The 17,511-nt window shown below is 38.7% G+C and overlaps 2 protein-coding genes and 1 long non-coding RNA gene across 9 annotated transcripts in view; 1 reads left to right on the plus strand and 2 right to left on the minus strand.

Moving 5' to 3' along the window:
• Positions 1–104: 104 nt before the first annotated feature.
• Positions 105–3,749, minus strand: LOC147658411 (uncharacterized). Its single transcript, XR_015295228.1, has 2 exons — positions 3,454–3,749; positions 105–1,302 (listed from the first exon to the last, which is right to left on the minus strand). It is a non-coding gene; the product is annotated as an uncharacterized LOC147658411 (long non-coding RNA).
• On the plus strand, positions 1,270–8,674 carry ringer (tubulin polymerization-promoting protein ringmaker). 3 transcript variants are annotated; one of them, XM_086917774.1, is made up of 4 exons: positions 1,270–1,449; positions 4,899–5,295; positions 5,491–5,626; positions 6,280–8,674. In XM_086917774.1, exons 2-4 carry the CDS (start codon positions 4,907–4,909, stop codon positions 6,457–6,459), a joined length of 705 nt encoding a protein of 234 aa, XP_086773900.1. In that variant the 5' UTR covers positions 1,270–1,449; positions 4,899–4,906; the 3' UTR covers positions 6,460–8,674. The 3 variants fall into 3 exon arrangements, with proteins under 3 accessions (XP_086773900.1, XP_086773901.1, XP_003696054.1); XM_086917775.1 differs by lacking the exon at positions 1,270–1,449 and adding an exon at positions 1,656–1,927; XM_003696006.4 differs by lacking the exon at positions 1,270–1,449 and adding an exon at positions 2,671–2,819.
• Positions 8,675–9,108: 434 nt separating this feature from the next.
• Positions 9,109–17,511, minus strand: part of rols (zinc-RING finger and ankyrin repeat domain-containing protein rolling pebbles) — a 43,401-nt gene continuing 34,998 nt past the window's right edge. For 3 of the 5 annotated variants that reach the window (XM_086917766.1, XM_086917767.1, XM_086917768.1), the window contains 14 exons: positions 16,393–16,763; positions 15,920–16,037; positions 15,653–15,796; positions 14,327–14,956; positions 13,922–14,253; positions 13,560–13,838; positions 12,997–13,440; positions 12,690–12,896; positions 12,213–12,479; positions 11,834–12,129; positions 11,256–11,704; positions 10,869–11,170; positions 10,299–10,718; positions 9,109–10,061 (listed from right to left, as the gene is read on the minus strand). In XM_086917766.1, coding sequence (XP_086773892.1) covers positions 9,759–10,061; positions 10,299–10,718; positions 10,869–11,170; positions 11,256–11,704; positions 11,834–12,129; positions 12,213–12,479; positions 12,690–12,896; positions 12,997–13,440; positions 13,560–13,838; positions 13,922–14,253; positions 14,327–14,956; positions 15,653–15,796; positions 15,920–16,037; positions 16,393–16,763 — 4,562 coding nt within the window. In that variant the 3' untranslated portion in view covers positions 9,109–9,758. Of the gene's footprint in view, positions 10,062–10,298; positions 10,719–10,868; positions 11,171–11,255; positions 11,705–11,833; positions 12,130–12,212; positions 12,480–12,689; positions 12,897–12,996; positions 13,441–13,559; positions 13,839–13,921; positions 14,254–14,326; positions 14,957–15,394; positions 15,536–15,652; positions 15,797–15,919; positions 16,038–16,392; positions 16,764–17,511 lie in introns of all 5 variants that reach the window. The other 2 variants (XM_086917769.1, XM_012489855.3) reach the window with 1 other exon arrangement.

The following is a 17,511-nucleotide window of genomic DNA, read 5'->3' on the forward strand; positions in this document are numbered from 1 at the left end:
AAGTGAAAATATTCATTCTAGCGATTAAAAAATTATTAATAATCAATTTTTAATGGAAAAAATAATTTTTAATTTTAAATTAAATAAAATGTAAGGCATTAATCTTTCATTTTGTAGACAATTTCATTTTATTATCGATCGATGTGTTTATTATCTCCATCCTACATAATTCATTCCTGTTTATTTCATTGTCAACAACTTACGATGAAGCAACAAGCAACATCGTTTATATGCATCATGCAACAAGTCTTTCAATATAAATCAAATTTACATTTGAATACGCATTGTCACGAATTTCACTTTACACGCGTTTTACATGTCATATATATATATATATATATATTTTAAGCTTCTCTTGACATTTTCTTGCAATTCGTTTGGTAAATTAAAACATAATAAAAGCAAATTACATTAATTACTAATCCGTCCTTTTTATCAGTGCAATTTGATCATCCATAAGTGACAATAAATTAATCTGCGTCCTCAATTGATACGTAAGGGATAATTTATAATTTTTGATATTAGATCGCAATGTGAAACAATTTAACGATCTGTCGTTACGCGATTAAACATTCATGCGTATCTATCTATAGTGCAATTCAATGAATGATGAGGGTAGCAACTTTGCGGCTCGAATGACATATCGTCGAGTTATACTACTTGGATATAGAAAATTCAACTTTAAACTTCTCTGGCGTTGATGGGAATCAGGTCAAGGATATTCTCGAAAGTCGATTCCGTATATATATAAGTGCTTTTAAGATTTCACCATCTTGTGATTTATGTAACACTAGATTTTTAATTTTATAGAATCATAGAATTTATAGAATCATAGAATTAATCGAAGAGATCGATTAAACTGTTCATTTTGTATATTCATAAAAATTTAAATAAAGCGATGTAATCTATACTTGTTAATTATATCTTATATAAAAATTCTACAAATTATCTAACATTTATTTTTGTAAAAAAAAATTTTCTATATTTGTCGTCATGACTATCGAATAAGATATCGTTAACCGTATCGCGTAATCCATTAAAAGTAAATACTCGAGTTTACAGATTGGAGTTCATTATCAGATACAAAAAACGAAAAAAAAAAAAAAAAAAAATCGATCTAACGAAAGGATCGATTAAAGCAAGAAAAGCTTTGATTGAAACGAATTAAAAGAGAATAATAATGATTTTTACGCATTGTAGAAGAAAGTAGATGATAGAACGAGCACGGCTGAAGGTGTAGGTGGGGATGATGCTGGCCGCAGCGGTGGAGGAGGTTCAGTTTCATTCTCAGTCTCATCCAGGCTGGAATCACGGTGATGAACGCGTCAAAAATACACTAGGAATAGTGTTCGGTTCTACTTTATTCGAGAATCAATACGTTTAGTGCGTGAGTATTCTGAAGGGGTTCTGCACAGGTGGTGCGTGGCGATAAAATTAAATTCTGAAAAGGTGATTACCAAACAAACTTGCTGATATTATCATCATCGATTAAAAAAAAATATATATATATATATATATATAGATCAATTTCTAATCAATTGCAAAAATAATCCAAGTGTTAAACATTGTAATGTTTATAATTAATATCAATAATGATTAATTCATCTTGAAGTTTGTCTTTTTTTTTTTTTTGTCATCATTAAACGATTGCCAAGGGAGTCAATATTCCCTGCTTATTATTAATAAGCCGACACGCATTTCATTCAACTGAGAATCCGTTTTCCCGACTTGAATGACGAAACGAGCTATTTCCACGCTCGAGCCGTAATATCGTTGACGTAATGATCGGATGTAAAAGTGGATAAAGATATCCCATGCAGAGATAACAAGCGTTGAGATCGAGCCATTTTTCCGGAACTCGAGTGAAAAACGTGGCGAGAAACGTGGTTCCATTGGTTGGAGATAAAAAAAGGAAACTTTGCAGCATGTATGTATGTATAAGATACCTCGCTCTGTTATCAAAAATATAACGATGCAGTCACACGCAAAAATCCGCTTGCCAAATAACGAATCCAAATTGAAACTAACCATCTTATTGAGAAAATTATACACAAGATTCGCGATTTTATATTCTTCCATTCATACTTCTCGAGATACTTGTAAAAAAAAAAAAAGAAAACTTGTAAATTTGATAAAATTCGATTTACATTAACTCATGTATATTTTGTTTTGTATCAAACTTAACATTTTTACAACCAGAAAAATATTGAAATTAAGATTAAAAATATCGATTATCGAAATTATGGTTAAATCAACATTGACAAGCCGATGATGAAAATTGCTCAGAAAGGCTCCAGAAACTTTCCATTTTCCATCTTAATTTAAAGGGACACACCCTAAAAGCTAGATCTAAACCGAATACCAAGCGATCGGTGATTTTAATAATTATAGTCTACGGTGGTGTATCGTTCGTCAGAATTGGATCCCTGCGGCGCTTTATTTCGGCTGCAGCCGAGGGTGAAACGCATTTTCAAAGATATATTGAGAGGGTGACTCGTTTTTACGGGGGTGATCGATATAACACATGCGCCCTACGGTGTACAGATTCCTGGCTGAGACCTACGTTCAACAGCTTTTCAACTTGTATACAAACCCAGTGCTCTCCGCAGTTTCCTCCTGTCGTCGCCGTTCTCCTCTCCCGTGATAATAAATCGCCCGTGTTATCGCATTCGAGCAGATCGAGCTTCATTGATCGTGAAAGATCGTTCGATTCCGTGATTATCGCAACGTGGTACATGGTGATTATTCGATTATAATTCGAAGCCATTATATACGCGCAATTAAAATCGTTCCATTGAATTCTTCCGAATATCGACACGGTAAGAAGCGTGATGTGTATTAATATCCATAGCTATTGTATTGTTTGAAGTAAGTGCGCGATGGTTTTGTTCACGTTTGAGTTGGAATCGATTGCTTTCTTAAAGGAAAATTAATCAAGAAGATAGATCGATTATTAATCTCTTCTAAGAGACAACACGAGATCTTTCTTTCGACAATGAAGTGATACACACATCGATATCTGTATTATGTAAAATAACGTGAAAACAAATATCTGTCTTTTGGCAATGAATGGAACATTATGATACACCGAAGAAATGGAACGATTTCGTTTCTAATTAAATTCCAACGTAAACGTATTCTTTTATTATCCTATTAAGAAAGAGGTAGAAAATTTACTGTTTGAAATATTCCTGCACTTTCAACGAAAAATAACAATATTCGACGCATTCGGAGTTCTATTTAGAAATAGAAGAATTAGAATTAAAATATGTTTGAAAATGAATAAGAAAAAAGATCCATCGGAGCAAAGGTCAGTTACATACGCAGAATCTATCCGTTCGACATCTGATCATCGGTATTACTTAATCGTCTCCTCGTTTCCTGTTCCTTGCTAATTACGCTAACACGTCTATCGTCGTAATCTCTATTTATAGTCATGAAATAACAACGTACCTCCACAGCCTGGTGTCGGCCTTCCGCCGTTCGTAACGTTTCAACGTTAGAGAGGTGAGGAGAGGATCCACGAGGATAGGATGAAAATCGCCGATCGCGTTTCATCAGATTTCTTGTGTATCGATGTGATCTCTTCTCGCGGAATCTCAATGTCGTCTCGCCGTGTAAGATAACACTGGTTGAAAATTTATTGAAGAGGTTGCTCTCTCTCTCTCTCTCTCTCTCTCGTCGTGGATCACGTGCACGAGCGTGAAATTGAATTCAAACAATGGAGAAATACGTAGTCCTTGCCCTTGCTTAAATGGAAAACAAACGGATTGGCCCGATTAGGTTATCGAACGAGTTATATTGTTCTCTGTAAATTGACTCTGTGTGAGTCGTGAAACATATTACGAACACGCCAATATACGTGAACAGGGTCCTTGATAAATCATGTTTTTATTAGTTTTGCTAATATTGCCTTCTCATACACGTTATAAATCCATTTGAATGTTCTCTCTTCTTACCTTTTTTTTTTTTTTCGTCGAATAGAAAATCGTTCGATCCTTTATAGTATGTGTGTTAATCGTTTACTTATTTCTATTATCGATTTTTATTATACAGATTATGGACAATAAATATGTATGATATAATATTTATAATATAAAACAATAGATTTGGGTTATTAAAAATAACTTATAACTTCGATTGGCAATCAAACGAGATATCGAAAGGTGTAATTTTTCAAAAGAAATATAGTTTGATCGACTATACTCTCTCTTATGGAACGTAGAAATTCAAATAAGAGATGTATTCGTTCTATTATACCTTCGAATCCTTTATTCGCAATAATGCCACGAGGAGGAGTGCACAATAGCACGTCCACGTAGCAAAGAGACCGATATCGAAGAGGTTCCAAACTATTTCCAATAGTCGATTCTGTCCTATTTCATCGTCTATATCGATTAGCTCGATTGAATAATATTACCTGCTAGTCGAGATCGGCAAAAGATTATTTCCAAGATACAAAACTCATTGTCAATTAACGAATTCTCATTCAAAATTTATTAACCAAAGTAGGACAGATTTTATTCCACATTAAAACGTAATTTGCGTAATGATATGTAATCTGCATCGATTTAACAACGCGAAACAACATTATTCGATCGCTAATTATCATTTAAATGTCAATTTGTAGAGGCCGCCTACTGGAATTATGCTAAATCGATGAGCTCGCGTTACTTGACCTCAAAACGTCGCGTCGTCGACGTGTCTACCTGGACACGTATAATAGCGTGAAATCCAGATACATAAAAGATACTTTGCTTTTTTTTTTTCTTTTCACAAACACAAACTTGATAAAACCATTTTTGCATCATGCGATGCCTTTTTCAACTTCTTCGTGTCAACCCGCGTATTGAGAAACGAAATTTCTCTGATCTATGTCGCGTGATATGTTGTTGCAGGCGCAAGCATGCAAGCCGAGAAGGCAGATAACGAAACTGAGAAAAACGACGCAAAGGTAGAGAAGAACGAAGAGGCGGAGAAAAGTAACGCGGAAGGGGAGAAGAAAGGGGAGGACAAAGCGGAAACGAACGGTGCCACCAAGGAGGCGACCGAATGCGTAGCGAATTTGAAAATCGAGGAGAACGAGACGGGAAGATTGACGCCTAGCAGTCCAAGCGCCGCGCAGTCTGGCAGCTTTTTGCAAAGTTTCAAGGCTTTCTCGAAATTCGGCGACCCGAAAAGCGACGGGAAGCTGATCACTCTGAGTCAGAGCGACAAATGGATGAAACAGGCGAAGGTGATCGACGGAAGGAAGATCACCACTACCGATACTGGGATTTACTTCAAGAAACACAAGTACGAGAATTGTTTTTATTAAATGTTCAATGCGATATTAAAAATTAAATGGAGTTCGTAGTGGTAGATATTGATTTTCGACAATTTGTGTAAAAAAAGAAGAAAAAAAAAAAACAATTTGTAAAATACAAACGAAATCCAAAATGGCTGTGATTTGTTATAGGATTAAAATTACGGTATCGACTTTGTTTCTAGATCCATGAAATTAGGCATTGAACAATACAAATCGTTCTTGGACGAGCTGGCGAAAAGTAAGAAGGTCGATCCAGCGGAGATGAAGAAGAAGATGGCGAATTGTGGACCACCTGGAGTCTCAGCCGGTGCTGGTGGAGTAAGTATTGTAAATTGAAATATTAAATCCGAAAGTTTATCGTCGATTCCACGTGTTTACCGACAAAGCAAAGATAGGAGACAGGGTCAGAGTTTATACCACACGTGATCGATGACAACAAGTTTCATCACGATTTCATAAGTCTAACCAAAGTAGAAATAGCTTGTGTATCGAATATCGTGTCCTTGCTTGTCACGTTATCGGCACTGAAAATTTATGACGTCGCCAGTCCTGACCTATGGATATATCGTTTCCAGCGATGAATCTTAAATTCTCGCCTACGTATGTGCGTCCTTCGTTTTAATTAGGTCAATGTTTCTCAACTATGCTAAGTGTCTCCCGCAAAAAAAACTGCTAAGAAATACAAATTGCAATCTAAAACATTTGCCATTTTACAAATATTAAATGTACAAATATACACGTTCAAAATTCATCATTTTCCTGTTATTTGGAATTTAAAATTCTTTCTCTCTCTTTTTTTTATATCCTTCAAATTTATATCATACGAAATAGATTTTACTACTCGATGTGTACAAAAGTACACATATTCCCATCGAGAATAGGATGAAATTCTTTTTCTTTCAATCATGGACAACCGAATACCAAATTAATATTTATCGTTACCTGTTCATTACCATTTATCTAATTTTCAGACAGGAAAAGCGGCCTCCACAGTGGACAGACTCACGGACGTGAGCAAGTACACGGGGTCGCACAAGCAACGATTCGACGAAAGCGGAAAGGGGAAAGGTATCGCCGGACGGAAGGACATACCCGACCAATCCGGTTACGTGCAGGGCTATCAAAACAAAGACACCTACAAGGCCCACTAGCTTCAGATTCGCGCGCTTCTGTGATGTCTTCGACACTCTGTTGTCCCGTCCACGCACTTTACACGAAACGTTGTCGCGTTCTTGCCTCGTCTTCGTTATCCTCGCGTTCCTCGATCTGCACAAGGTTCTTCCGCAAGCCCGTTGAACGGTGCTCGTCGACCATCGATGCAGAGAAATTGGCGATGATCGGTGAACGCGTTGGAAAATATCCTCGATATTACCGATTGCCGGTAACGAGAATCTCGAAGCGAGATTCGAGGAGATGGTGATGGATTTGGAACGCGATTCGTGGACTCGGTCTTTCTTGGACAATTGCTGGTGTAGATCTCGACAATGCGTTTTTACCCATGGAATATCTGGGAGTGGGGCTTTTCCTTTACGAAGGAGCTACTATTTGTTATACTAATCCGAATGCAAGCTGTAATTATCGTATTTCACTCTGTTTCGATTTCCAACACTTTGTAGATCACTGTGTTTCGTTTGCTTTGTACTTCGTTCCACGCGAGCTTGTCGATCAAACAGCTTCCTCGCTTTTCTCACGGACAATTGATCCCAGATGTGATTCCAATTTCTACGAGATATGTATATGTATGTGTGTGTGTATTTACTTATTTATCAGTGAAAAGTAGAATTTAAAGAGACTGAGATAAAAATGGGTATACAAAAATGAGGATAAAAACTTATTTATTGCATTCGTATATCAACATTTTTGTATATCAAATATCATAGTTCTTTTTTTTTTTTTTTTGGTTTTCATTCTTTAAATTTTCTTTCTACTTTTGAACACTCTATATACAGTTATTGATGGATCACAAGAGTAGATAACTTTTAAATCAATCTCATTCGAATTGATCATTAAACTGGGATCATTTGAGAATTAAAGAAATAAGGTCGTGCAATCTCGTGGGTGATTCTCATGATAAACGAATGTTCATTATTCCATTCTCCGATAGAACGTTGAATTCGTGTGATTTTGATCGAAAGATAATTTCTTCTTCTTTTCTTTTCTTTTCGACGTATTGTACAATTATTTTGACAGATTATTCGCAAGTATAAATATCGCTCGATTTTCTTTGTTAACTGTCTTTCGAACGCGTGTTCAATCGAAAATCTAAATATGATGCTATTCGAACTTCAAATTTCTTTTATACACTGTTCTCGGTCATATATCTTGACTTATGAATATCGAAATGATCATAAATGTAAAACTCTTGGTTAAGAGTTGATTATCGTTTCATGGAAATGAAGAAGCCGAAGCTGCAAAGCAGACGATCTTAATTTCTTCTACTTAATATGCGTGTAAAGATACGAATGTGTTTGAGTGTAAAATTCTCGAGAGTTATTTTCGAAAGTTATTTATATAGACATTAATGGACACTAATGGATTGACAAACAATAATTTTCTTAATGCAATTCGTAATGCTTATAAATACTCTCAAAAAACGAAACTGTCGAGAGAGTATTTTAGATAAAAGAAATTATCCGATTATCCGTAATTTCCATTCTTGTGGTGTCTATTAGCGAAAAATAAGGAACTTTCGAGAGTATTGTTCTCAAATATATCTGTACTCTGATATATGCTTTTCTCTTCGAGAAATTTTCAAAGCTAATAATATCCTCAGATACGTAAAAAAAAAATTGTCTACAAATGTGGTAGTATACGATGAAATTGATGCAAATTTCGAGATGTTTATGGTTATTCTATACGAAGATGTATTTACGTATACATTATATTAATCGAATTAAAGTGTACTTAAAAGTTGGTCGCCCAGCGTGCAACGGTGGCGAACTCGAGACCAAAATCCGTAATTCTTGGTACTAATTCTTGGAGATATTTAAGTGAAATGCGAAACTCACCGTTTTCAATTGGCGACACGATTGTGAAAGCGACAAAATCTATTTTCCAAGATCTATTTTCAAAGATAATTATTATTTATTCCGTGTTTTCAAAAAAGTATTAAGAAAAGGCAATTCTTCGTTACTATTATTTGTTATCAAGCATTTTGTTGCCTTTTTTTGTTCTCACCTCGAAAATTATCTCGCTTTCGCAAGAGTGCCATCATCGTAACGCACTTTACGAGTTCTTTCTAATCGATGTACACTTATTTAAGGGACAACGTACCTCGATCGATACTCTTCTGATTTCAGGAGTTCGTTCGATCATTCGAAACAATAAAGGCGAGTTGAACGAAATAAAATTTATCCAATTATCACATTTTCTTAAAATTATTTTAAAATTGTTTGAAAGAGAATCGTTTTTTTTTTTTTTTTTTTTTCGATAAAAAGTTCGTTTATTTCGTACCTCTGTGCAGAGACAAAATAACATTGTAGTCGAAGTCCATGCAACTTTGCAGGGCTTGTATTAACATAAAAATTCGGAAACGATCGTGACGGGTTACAGAGGAATTAAAGGTGTATTAAATGCTTGGCAAGCGAGTGCATTATAAATACGTTCAGCGAGATCGTTGCGTGTTGCGTTTCACACGCGTGGAAAAATGGCAGCCATGTTTTATTCTACAGGCTGTGATAGTTTAACGCTGGAATATCAAAATTCTCTTTTTATAAATTGCATTTTTTTTCTTTGTGGCGATATATTTAAAAAAAAAACAAAAAAAAGAGAGAAAATACTGAAAGAAACAAAGAGGAAGAAACAATTAAATAATTTTCATTTAAATTACAACGACACTAAAAAATCAATTTTTTTTTTTACGCGTAATATAATATAAATACTTATATATATATTTACTATATATATATATAATATGTGTATATATATATAGAAAAACGTATATATATTAAACTCTGTATTCGATTTGGAATCGAATTGGACATAGTACAAAATCCTAACACGGTCATGCAATACAATTGCACAGAAGAAAAAAGAATAAAAACATATATAAATCCTTGCTGATTATCAAAAATGAATCAAGCAATAGGGAAGGAATATTTCTTTGAGTACGTACAACGTACGCAATAAGTCAATGAGTTAAATTAACAAAATAAAAAAAAAAAAATAAAAAAAGAAGGAAATAAACAAAATACTTCATTCGAATTTAATTGAATGTTTCGAATTGCCTCCAAATATTTTTCGAAAGCAAATCCTAAACCGTATTATCTTTTTAAAAAAAAATCTTCTAGGAATCGCGAGTTCAGTTCAAGAAAAATCAACTTATAAATTAGATACGCATGCAAGAAGTGTTTCATATTGCTTGCATATAATCATTCCTTTTATGAAAGAAAGGACGATATCTTAAACGTGGGCAATCAAAAGTCTTTTGAGAGACAAAAAATAGATAATTTTACAATTCTGTGAGAGTGTCGACTGACGCTCGAAGACGAGATCTGCTGGTAGAATCAAGCGATCCTTTGCTGGTCCCTACTCCATCCAATCTAGAAACTATCTCTTCCTTCAGAGTAACGAGAACCCGCCGATCCTGTCGATTTTGCGGTGGTGCGATTTGCAATGCCTCTTGGACGTCGGATAATGCGTCCTCCAGGAAGTCTGAATCAACTCGTGCTTTCGCCCTCGCGTAAAATGCTTCGTACGATACTGGACGAACTTTTAGAGCTTCGTCAGCGAGCTCGATTGCTTCCGCACATTCCTGCATAAATAAATAAAAATGAAAAAAAAAAAAAAAAAAAATAACGTCAAAATTTAATTTTAAATAATTTTAAAATAAATTTAAAGTTTCAAAATATTTTCTATTCGAGAACTATTTCATACGAACGATACGAACAAGAAAATAGAATTACATAACACGATATATCTATAGATAGCTTTGATATGAATGAAAGTGTTAGGAAACTCATAGTAGTTCATTCAATACACAACCACTCACATTCATCTTGCGCTTGCATCGACTGAGATTGAGCAAGAAATTCAGTCGAAGTTGCGCAAACGTCTGGAGTTGCAGCATCATGTGACCCTGCTCTTGCCCCTGGCAATCCTCTTCCGGCGACGCAGGGAACTTTCGTAGCGCATACGCGTACCTATGCGACGCCTCTTTCAATCTGTTCTTTCTGTAGAGGACGTTTCCATCTTCTAGGAGTTTGTTCAATAAGATGAGGAGAACATCTGGTTTTCCAGCGGCCATCGCCCAGGTTGCCGGGCCTAATTTCGCCCCACGGCGTAGGAAACACTGTACCACGGGTATGTTTCGACATCCGATCGCTCTGTCCAAAGGTCGCATTCCGTGGAGATCGACGTGCTCGACCGCTGCTCCTTTCTCGAGCAACAATTGCACCAACTTTGGATTGCCCTGGGAATTGTATTGTTCGCAAGACTGTGAGATTTAACTTATAGATAACAGATTTCATCGATTCAAAAATCAAATAAATTTTAAGATAAAACATAGTTTTTGTTGATATTGTGTAATAATAAGTGTACGGTTCTTTTTAAAGAATATTACCTGGAAAGCAGCTAGATCTAGAGGAGTTCTCCCGGTATTATCGTTAGTATTAACATCAGCTCCATGATCGATAAGGTTCTGCACGGCGGCTAGTCTTCCTCTCACGCAGGCCCAGCAGAGAGCGGTCATTCCTTCTTTATCTCTACTCTCTAGCACGGATCCTTTGTCTAAAAACAGTTCGATCAAGTTTGTGTGACCTTCTGAGGCAGCTAGCATCAATGCAGTACGATCAGCTGGATCTCGTTGATCTAGGAGGGATGCTGCGTCGTCCAGAACGGTATCGGTGCTGCTCGAGAGTGTTCCTGCAACCATTTTGTCACACAGTAATGAGTATTTTCACGTCCAATCTTTTTACTCTTACGTTTAGTAACAATCCTTAACACTAACCTTGCAATAGTCTTTCAGCCGTACCCCAATGTCCCTCTCTTGCAGCTAACATCAAAGGAGACAATCCTTTTGCGTTCACAGCTGTTGGATTCGCTCCTCGAGCCAACAATGCTGAAACTGTGGCCGTGGAACCGTTTGCAGCAGCGATAGTCAAGGCAGTCTCGCCTATCAAAGTATCAGGACGATCTACAATCACTTCGGCCATGTCTAATAAGTATTCCACGATAGATTCGTGACCTTGAGCCGCAGCGGCGACCACAGCTTGTTGAGCAGCCTCTTCTCTACCTATTTCTTGAGATCCTTCGGTTTCACTCACGTTGGTTGGAACTACCCAATCGCAAGCCAAAAGGTAACCAACCACGGATAATCTTCCGTGTCTAGCTGCGTGAACCAAGGGGCACTGTCCTGCCATGTCTGTGTGACCTAACGAAGCTCCAGCAGCGGCTAATCTGAATTAAAAATATAAATATATCTTCAAATTTGTTAACCATTCCTTTGATATCCGCAAAACTGAATATATTATTTTAATCTTTGTAGCATCCTTGTATTTCTATATATTCCATTTACACTTCACTTACCTTCTGACAACATCGCAATGGCCACGAGCAGCCGCTAACGAGAGCGCTGTGCATCCTTGGCTATTCGTCAACTCGACATCAGCTCCAAATTCCAATAACAACGATACCATCTCGACAGAACCTTCGTGAGCGTACATGCAAAGAGCTGGAGCATTGCCCAGGTATTCGGTGATGTGATTCGGAGATGCTCCTGCCAGCAAAAGCAATCTCGAAACCTTCACGTTCGGGCTGTAGATGTTCCTCAGTGTGCACAGCGCGGAGGAGACGCATTCCGTGGACGATGCTAACCAAATGGCCTGAGAAAAATTTCGTAAATGAAATACTATTGTAACGCAAATAGATTTATCCTACAAATGCAAATGAGGAACAGGTGATTTACCTGTAGATCGCGCGAAGGCCAGCACGGAGCAACGCCTCTGTAAACGTGCGCCTTCAATATGTGATGACCCAATTCTAAAGCTTTATCGCCATCTAACGGTGCCTGGAGTCTGGAGAGCCTGTACGCGATGGCCGCGTGACCTAACCTCAGATCGCAGAGAAACTTGGTCGATTCGCCCTCGTCCCTTCTCATCAACCACTCCCTGAACGATGGATGGAAGAACATGTAGGTATTGTCCAGACGTTTCACGAGGAATCCAGAGAGCATCTGATAACGAGAGATAACGATAAGTTGTACAACAATGGATTCGTGGTTGCGAAAGAGAAAATAAAAACGGAGAACACTTTTTTATCATAAGGAAAAATATAATTGAGACTTACTTAATCCACTTGAAGGTAGCCACAGGAAAAAGTGGATAAATCAATTATATAATTTGTTTCTTGGATATTTATCTATGGATTATTAAAAAAAACTTACTTTGAATCTCTGTAGAAAATCCTCCCATGAAACGAAATGGTCCGTGTTCAGAGAATTCACCGAGTAGAAGATCTCAGGTAAAGTTAGGGGATACAGAGCTGCCAGGCAAACGCCTAATAGAGGTTGAATCTTGTCAAACGATGTTGCTGTAGGGAACCTGAGGTTGAAGTGCAGCTGGAAAATCTGCGCCAAAGAGACTGGCAGTACCTGAAACATTCAATTTCAAATGTATTAAATTAAAAAATTTCTCCGTATAATTTGTATTCTCTTTCTATTCTTCTAAATCGACAAATAAGATTCTATTCACCTTATAGCTAGCAGATTTAGCCACTAAATGACCGCTCTCGATAAGATCGAGCGTCAATTTCGCGAAGAGAAAGCTACCTCTAGCTAAAGCTAGTAGATGTGAAGCGAATCTGGTTTGATTCGCACTGCAAGATGATTCCGCTTTGCCATTCACCGATGCAGTAACATTTGTTTGAATAGCAGGACTCTGAGCTAATCTATATCCAATATAATCAGAGAGATCCCTTGTCACGTTACTTCCGGCGCTGTCGTTTGAGGCTCTATCTAAGGAGACCCTGGTGTAAGGTAGTTGTTTGGCGCATTCTAGTAATTGTGTCCTGACTGTGCAGACAATTTTTAACCAGCTAGGAAAGTTTGGAGCATGCCTCGTTAAAAATGATGCTATTGTATCGCCTCTATCTGGTCTGTGATACTCTGCTTCGCAGACAGCATCGATTAAAATCACCTGGTGATGAAAGATTATATTGAGAATATAATTTTTTTTTTTTTTTTTTTTTCGTTAGAAAATTATAAATCCTATCTTTGATGGAAATTTTAGATATAACGTAAGATTCTTTTACTCACCATATTGGTGTCAGGCAGTCTATTTGTTTTCTTCAATGTAGACAAAGGTTCAATTATACCTCTAGAAAGTGCAAGATCTGGATCGACAGTGCATTCTCTTTGCGATAGAGAACCCTGTATATGAGGTTCCGAGAGAAGATATTCTCTGTAGGAGATGAGTTGAGGAGCTTGACATAATTGAGCTGCTAAAGAGTGGATCAAGTCTGGTACCAAACAAGTACTGTTATTATCCGCTTGACAGAAATGATATGCTACAACGTGAGAAGCTAGTTCTCGAACCTGAGGATCAAAATTTTAACCAATTGTTAAATTCTACAGAAAATATAATTATATTTTTAATAAGGGAAAGTCAAAATGTTTACCTTCTCGTTGGTATAACGAATACTAGCATGCAAAGCTGAGCTGCAACTTATTTTCTCTTTTTCTCCAGCCTCCTCATTGATTTCCGACGGAAGAGGTTGTTCCCGCCTTCTTCCAAAACAGCTGTGTTCAACCAGCTGTAGAACCAGCGCGGTCTTCCCGGTTCCAGGACATCCAGAGATCAAAACTCCAGGGCTGGACCCGTTTACAACCGATTCCAGTTCTTGGAGCAACCATTGGCGGCCGGTGAACAATGGATCGGCTTCTAATAAAGGTACTTCGAAGAACAGAGGTTTCAGGGTCAGCTGCGTTCCGTGATGCTGTATGAAACGTACTGGAAGAAGAATGATTTACATGAGATAACCTCATCATTCATACATATTCTATGATTCCTAAAAAGAACTTACATTTCGTATCGACAACACCCTTGACGTTTCCAGTTCTGGCTGATCTCCTGGCGCAAGACCGTCTGTTCTTGAACTGGCCAAGCTCGTCGCTTTGGCCAGGTTGCGAGGCGTTCACGGAATGTCTTCTAGGAGTGAGTGGGCTCGAGCTGCCATTCGACAGGCCCGAAACGGAAACGGACATCGACATCGACATAGAAGTGGATGCGGACACCGAGGTTGAGATGGAGGCCAAGCTTCCAGCGCTGTCGCAATCTCTGGACTTGCTCTTTCCTTTTACTTTCGTCTTAGGTTTGATAGGACACCTCAAAGCTGCGGCTGCTTCCGCTTCGCTGGACGTTCCAGTCAATGTAGACACTGGACTGGTGTTCGTGGAGGCCAAGGTTTGCGTTTCGAAGCTCGTTAAACTGCTGAACGAGGCTGCAGAACTGTCATGGCCTTGGATAGGGACTCTGGATTGGCATGCACCTGCACTGGAACGATTCGAGGCACCGGGTAGATCTGTCGTGTCCACGCTGCTGCTCGCTCGAGTATGATTCGTGCCTAGGAGAAGGCCTAGCCTCATGTGGAGATCCGATTGGGACGATTTCCTCGTCTTGGAGGACAATGGCTTCACGCAACCTCCTTCGTCGTCTGGGAAAAGAAGAAATACCTATAGTTAGATAGAGTGATCGAGGATCAATGAAAACGAACGATGCATAAGATAAAAAAAAATCACACAGAAGAACGGATATTTATATTTTCAAGATGCAGAAGATCCATTAGATACTCGTCGAATTCTATTTAAAGATTCCTTACGCGAAGACATTGTGATACAAGTCTTCTTGCTGAAAAAAGTAAATTCGTGCTACAAACACACCACACGTGAGTGTCGATATGATCGATGGAGGCATGCTTCAAACTCTGCTAGTGCTCTACTGGATGTGTGAAAAGAGTGATTCAAACAAGATTATTACGATAGAGAAACGAGAGTAATAATGTGTAATAATTCGAGCAACTTGTACATGTTTCATCGATTTTAAAACACACGAGAGGATGCACAACACTCGATTTCTAAAGTGTTCTCCCTGCCTGTGACTTTGTTCCTCGAGTCGATGAGCTGGTTCAGCCCATCGTTCGCCGTCCCTTGACTGTTGCTCCACAACGATTTGATTTTCCCCAGCACTACACCCGGCCATCGAGACTTCCCTTCCCAAGACGAGGCCATCCAAGCTATACGCGTGTTGGTTCACGATTAATAATTAATTACAGCTAATATATGCTTCCCTACTTTGTTACTCGGTTATCATCAAACGTTGAGGAAAATAATTTTAAATTAAACTTGATTACCTGACAAGGCGGAAGGATTGTCGTTTACGACTGGTTCAGGAGACGATGCTCCTCGCCTGGACGATCTTTGAGGAACGAATGAACTTCTGAGCACCTTTGGATTCAGGAAAAACCTCTTCCTTTGATTCGGTGGGGTTGGACAACCTGTAAATTCAATTTTATATTACACTTTATCAATCTCGTTGATAATCTTTTGATCGATAACGAAATTTTTTTGTTTGACTGTATCCGTTATATTAAAAATTACAATTTGTTTAATTTACGTACTCTGCGTCATCATCTGAAGCTTCTGCTTTCCCTGAGAGGAGTCCGGAAGTGCCGGTGGTTTGTTCTTCAATCCTTTAGCCATGGCCGAGGAAGAAACACTTTCATCGGTCTCGCGTTGCTGAAGAGAAGAAGGAGAGGAAGGATCATAAATAATCGGAAGTTTAATTAAACGAAGCGGCCGCGATAGAATTCTAATTGCTATCCTTTCTAAATACTTCTCCTCGATCCGATTTAAGATTTAAAATTAAAAAGTTAAAAGAAAACGCGCCGATTAAATACACTTTCTAGAGACATTCTCCCAATCGTTCCTCTTTAGAATTTGCGCGAATCCAATGAAATGGGTAAGGGGACAACGCGAACAATAGTCATGAGACGACCTAGGCATTCCAGAAATGGCGAAGGAGTCGAGAAGGATCCGGCGCGAGAAAGTGTTACTCGAGGCCTCGAAGTTGATGACTATGATATTGCCTTACGTGCATGACTCTCGAAGGAAGATTGGCTCTCGTGGTGACTTTCGTACGCGGTCTGGGGCTGCCGCAGAGAGAGTTCACCGTTGATGACTCATCGATCCAGCCATCCGTGGGCGCGAGGATGGACACGGGCCCCGAGGAGCCGACGAACCCCTCCCTGAAGGGTCCCTCCAGGCCATCGTCGTCGTTGAAGTCGGCGCGCAGGCAAAGCGGGCAAGCCTCGCTGCGAAATAGGCAGGAATAGCACCGCTCGTGGCCGCACGAGTCGATCAATCGACGTTTCTTCCCTTTGTCGAACGGCATCTCGCAGGATGGACAGGTAGAGCCACCTAGCATCCCCGTTGACTCCACCAACGCTCGGATCTGGGCCAGATCTGTAAACCGGGTTTCTTCGTTAGAACAACAAAGAGTTGTAACATGCAAATTCTTGGATAACGAGAAGAACATTTGTTGTCTTCTTCATCATGGATCATCCGTAATATTTTTCGACGATTTTATAACGATGAATCGGGATCTTATATCAAAATATTTTGTTGTTTTTTTTTTTTAGTACATTTTGAAGTTGACCTGGTATCTAAATCTTTTTCGATTTGAAAGACGACGAGTCTTAAAAATTAATGACCGATTCCGATCGGCAAACTGTTTTCAGTAATAAACAGATCCGTGAGTTTGACGATTCATCACGAATAATCTGTAGAGGGCACCGATATCTCGGTTAGTAGAGACACAGTCGTGTATCTAGAAGGTTGTTGGTCGATCGATAATGGATAAACGAGTCGTGGCGCCATATACTTAAAGGATTCTAGAAAGTGAGGTCAAGAGGATAGACCTCCTCGCGTGCCCTCTCTCCTTCGTCCTCATCCTTGCTGCGTGTGCACACGCGGAACCGTATAACCTGGCGGCGCTTCTATTTCTGACCCACCTCGCGAGCGTCTGTGTTGATCGATTCCAGCATCTCGTAGTGCCGTTTCGTAGTACCGGTACCACCGTCATCTTGCCATTAAATTTATAGCAGCGCCTCGGCTAATGACACCGATGAATACCTCTCCACGAGGTAAAATTACGTTTACGACGCTCGGTGGAAGTTCGTTCTCCTCTCGAGAGGAGCTAAGCTGTTGAAAG

The sequence above is a fragment of the Apis florea genome, unplaced genomic scaffold (assembly GCF_048593485.1).
Source record: "Apis florea isolate Af1SG1 unplaced genomic scaffold, ASM4859348v1 contig_2272_pilon, whole genome shotgun sequence".
Lineage (NCBI taxonomy): Eukaryota > Metazoa > Arthropoda > Insecta > Hymenoptera > Apidae > Apis > Apis florea.

What these genes read in the sequence shown, in the direction of transcription:
- ringer (XM_086917774.1), top strand. Translation starts at nt 4,907, where the DNA reads ATGCAAGCCGAGAAGGCAGATAACGAAACTGAGAAAAACGACGCAAAG. An exon ending in ATTTACTTCAAGAAACACAA is followed by an intron (nt 5,296 to 5,490) that starts GTACGAGAATTG and finishes CTTTGTTTCTAG; the next exon opens with ATCCATGAAATTAGGCATTG. An exon ending in TCTCAGCCGGTGCTGGTGGA is followed by an intron (nt 5,627 to 6,279) that starts GTAAGTATTGTA and finishes TCTAATTTTCAG; the next exon opens with ACAGGAAAAGCGGCCTCCAC.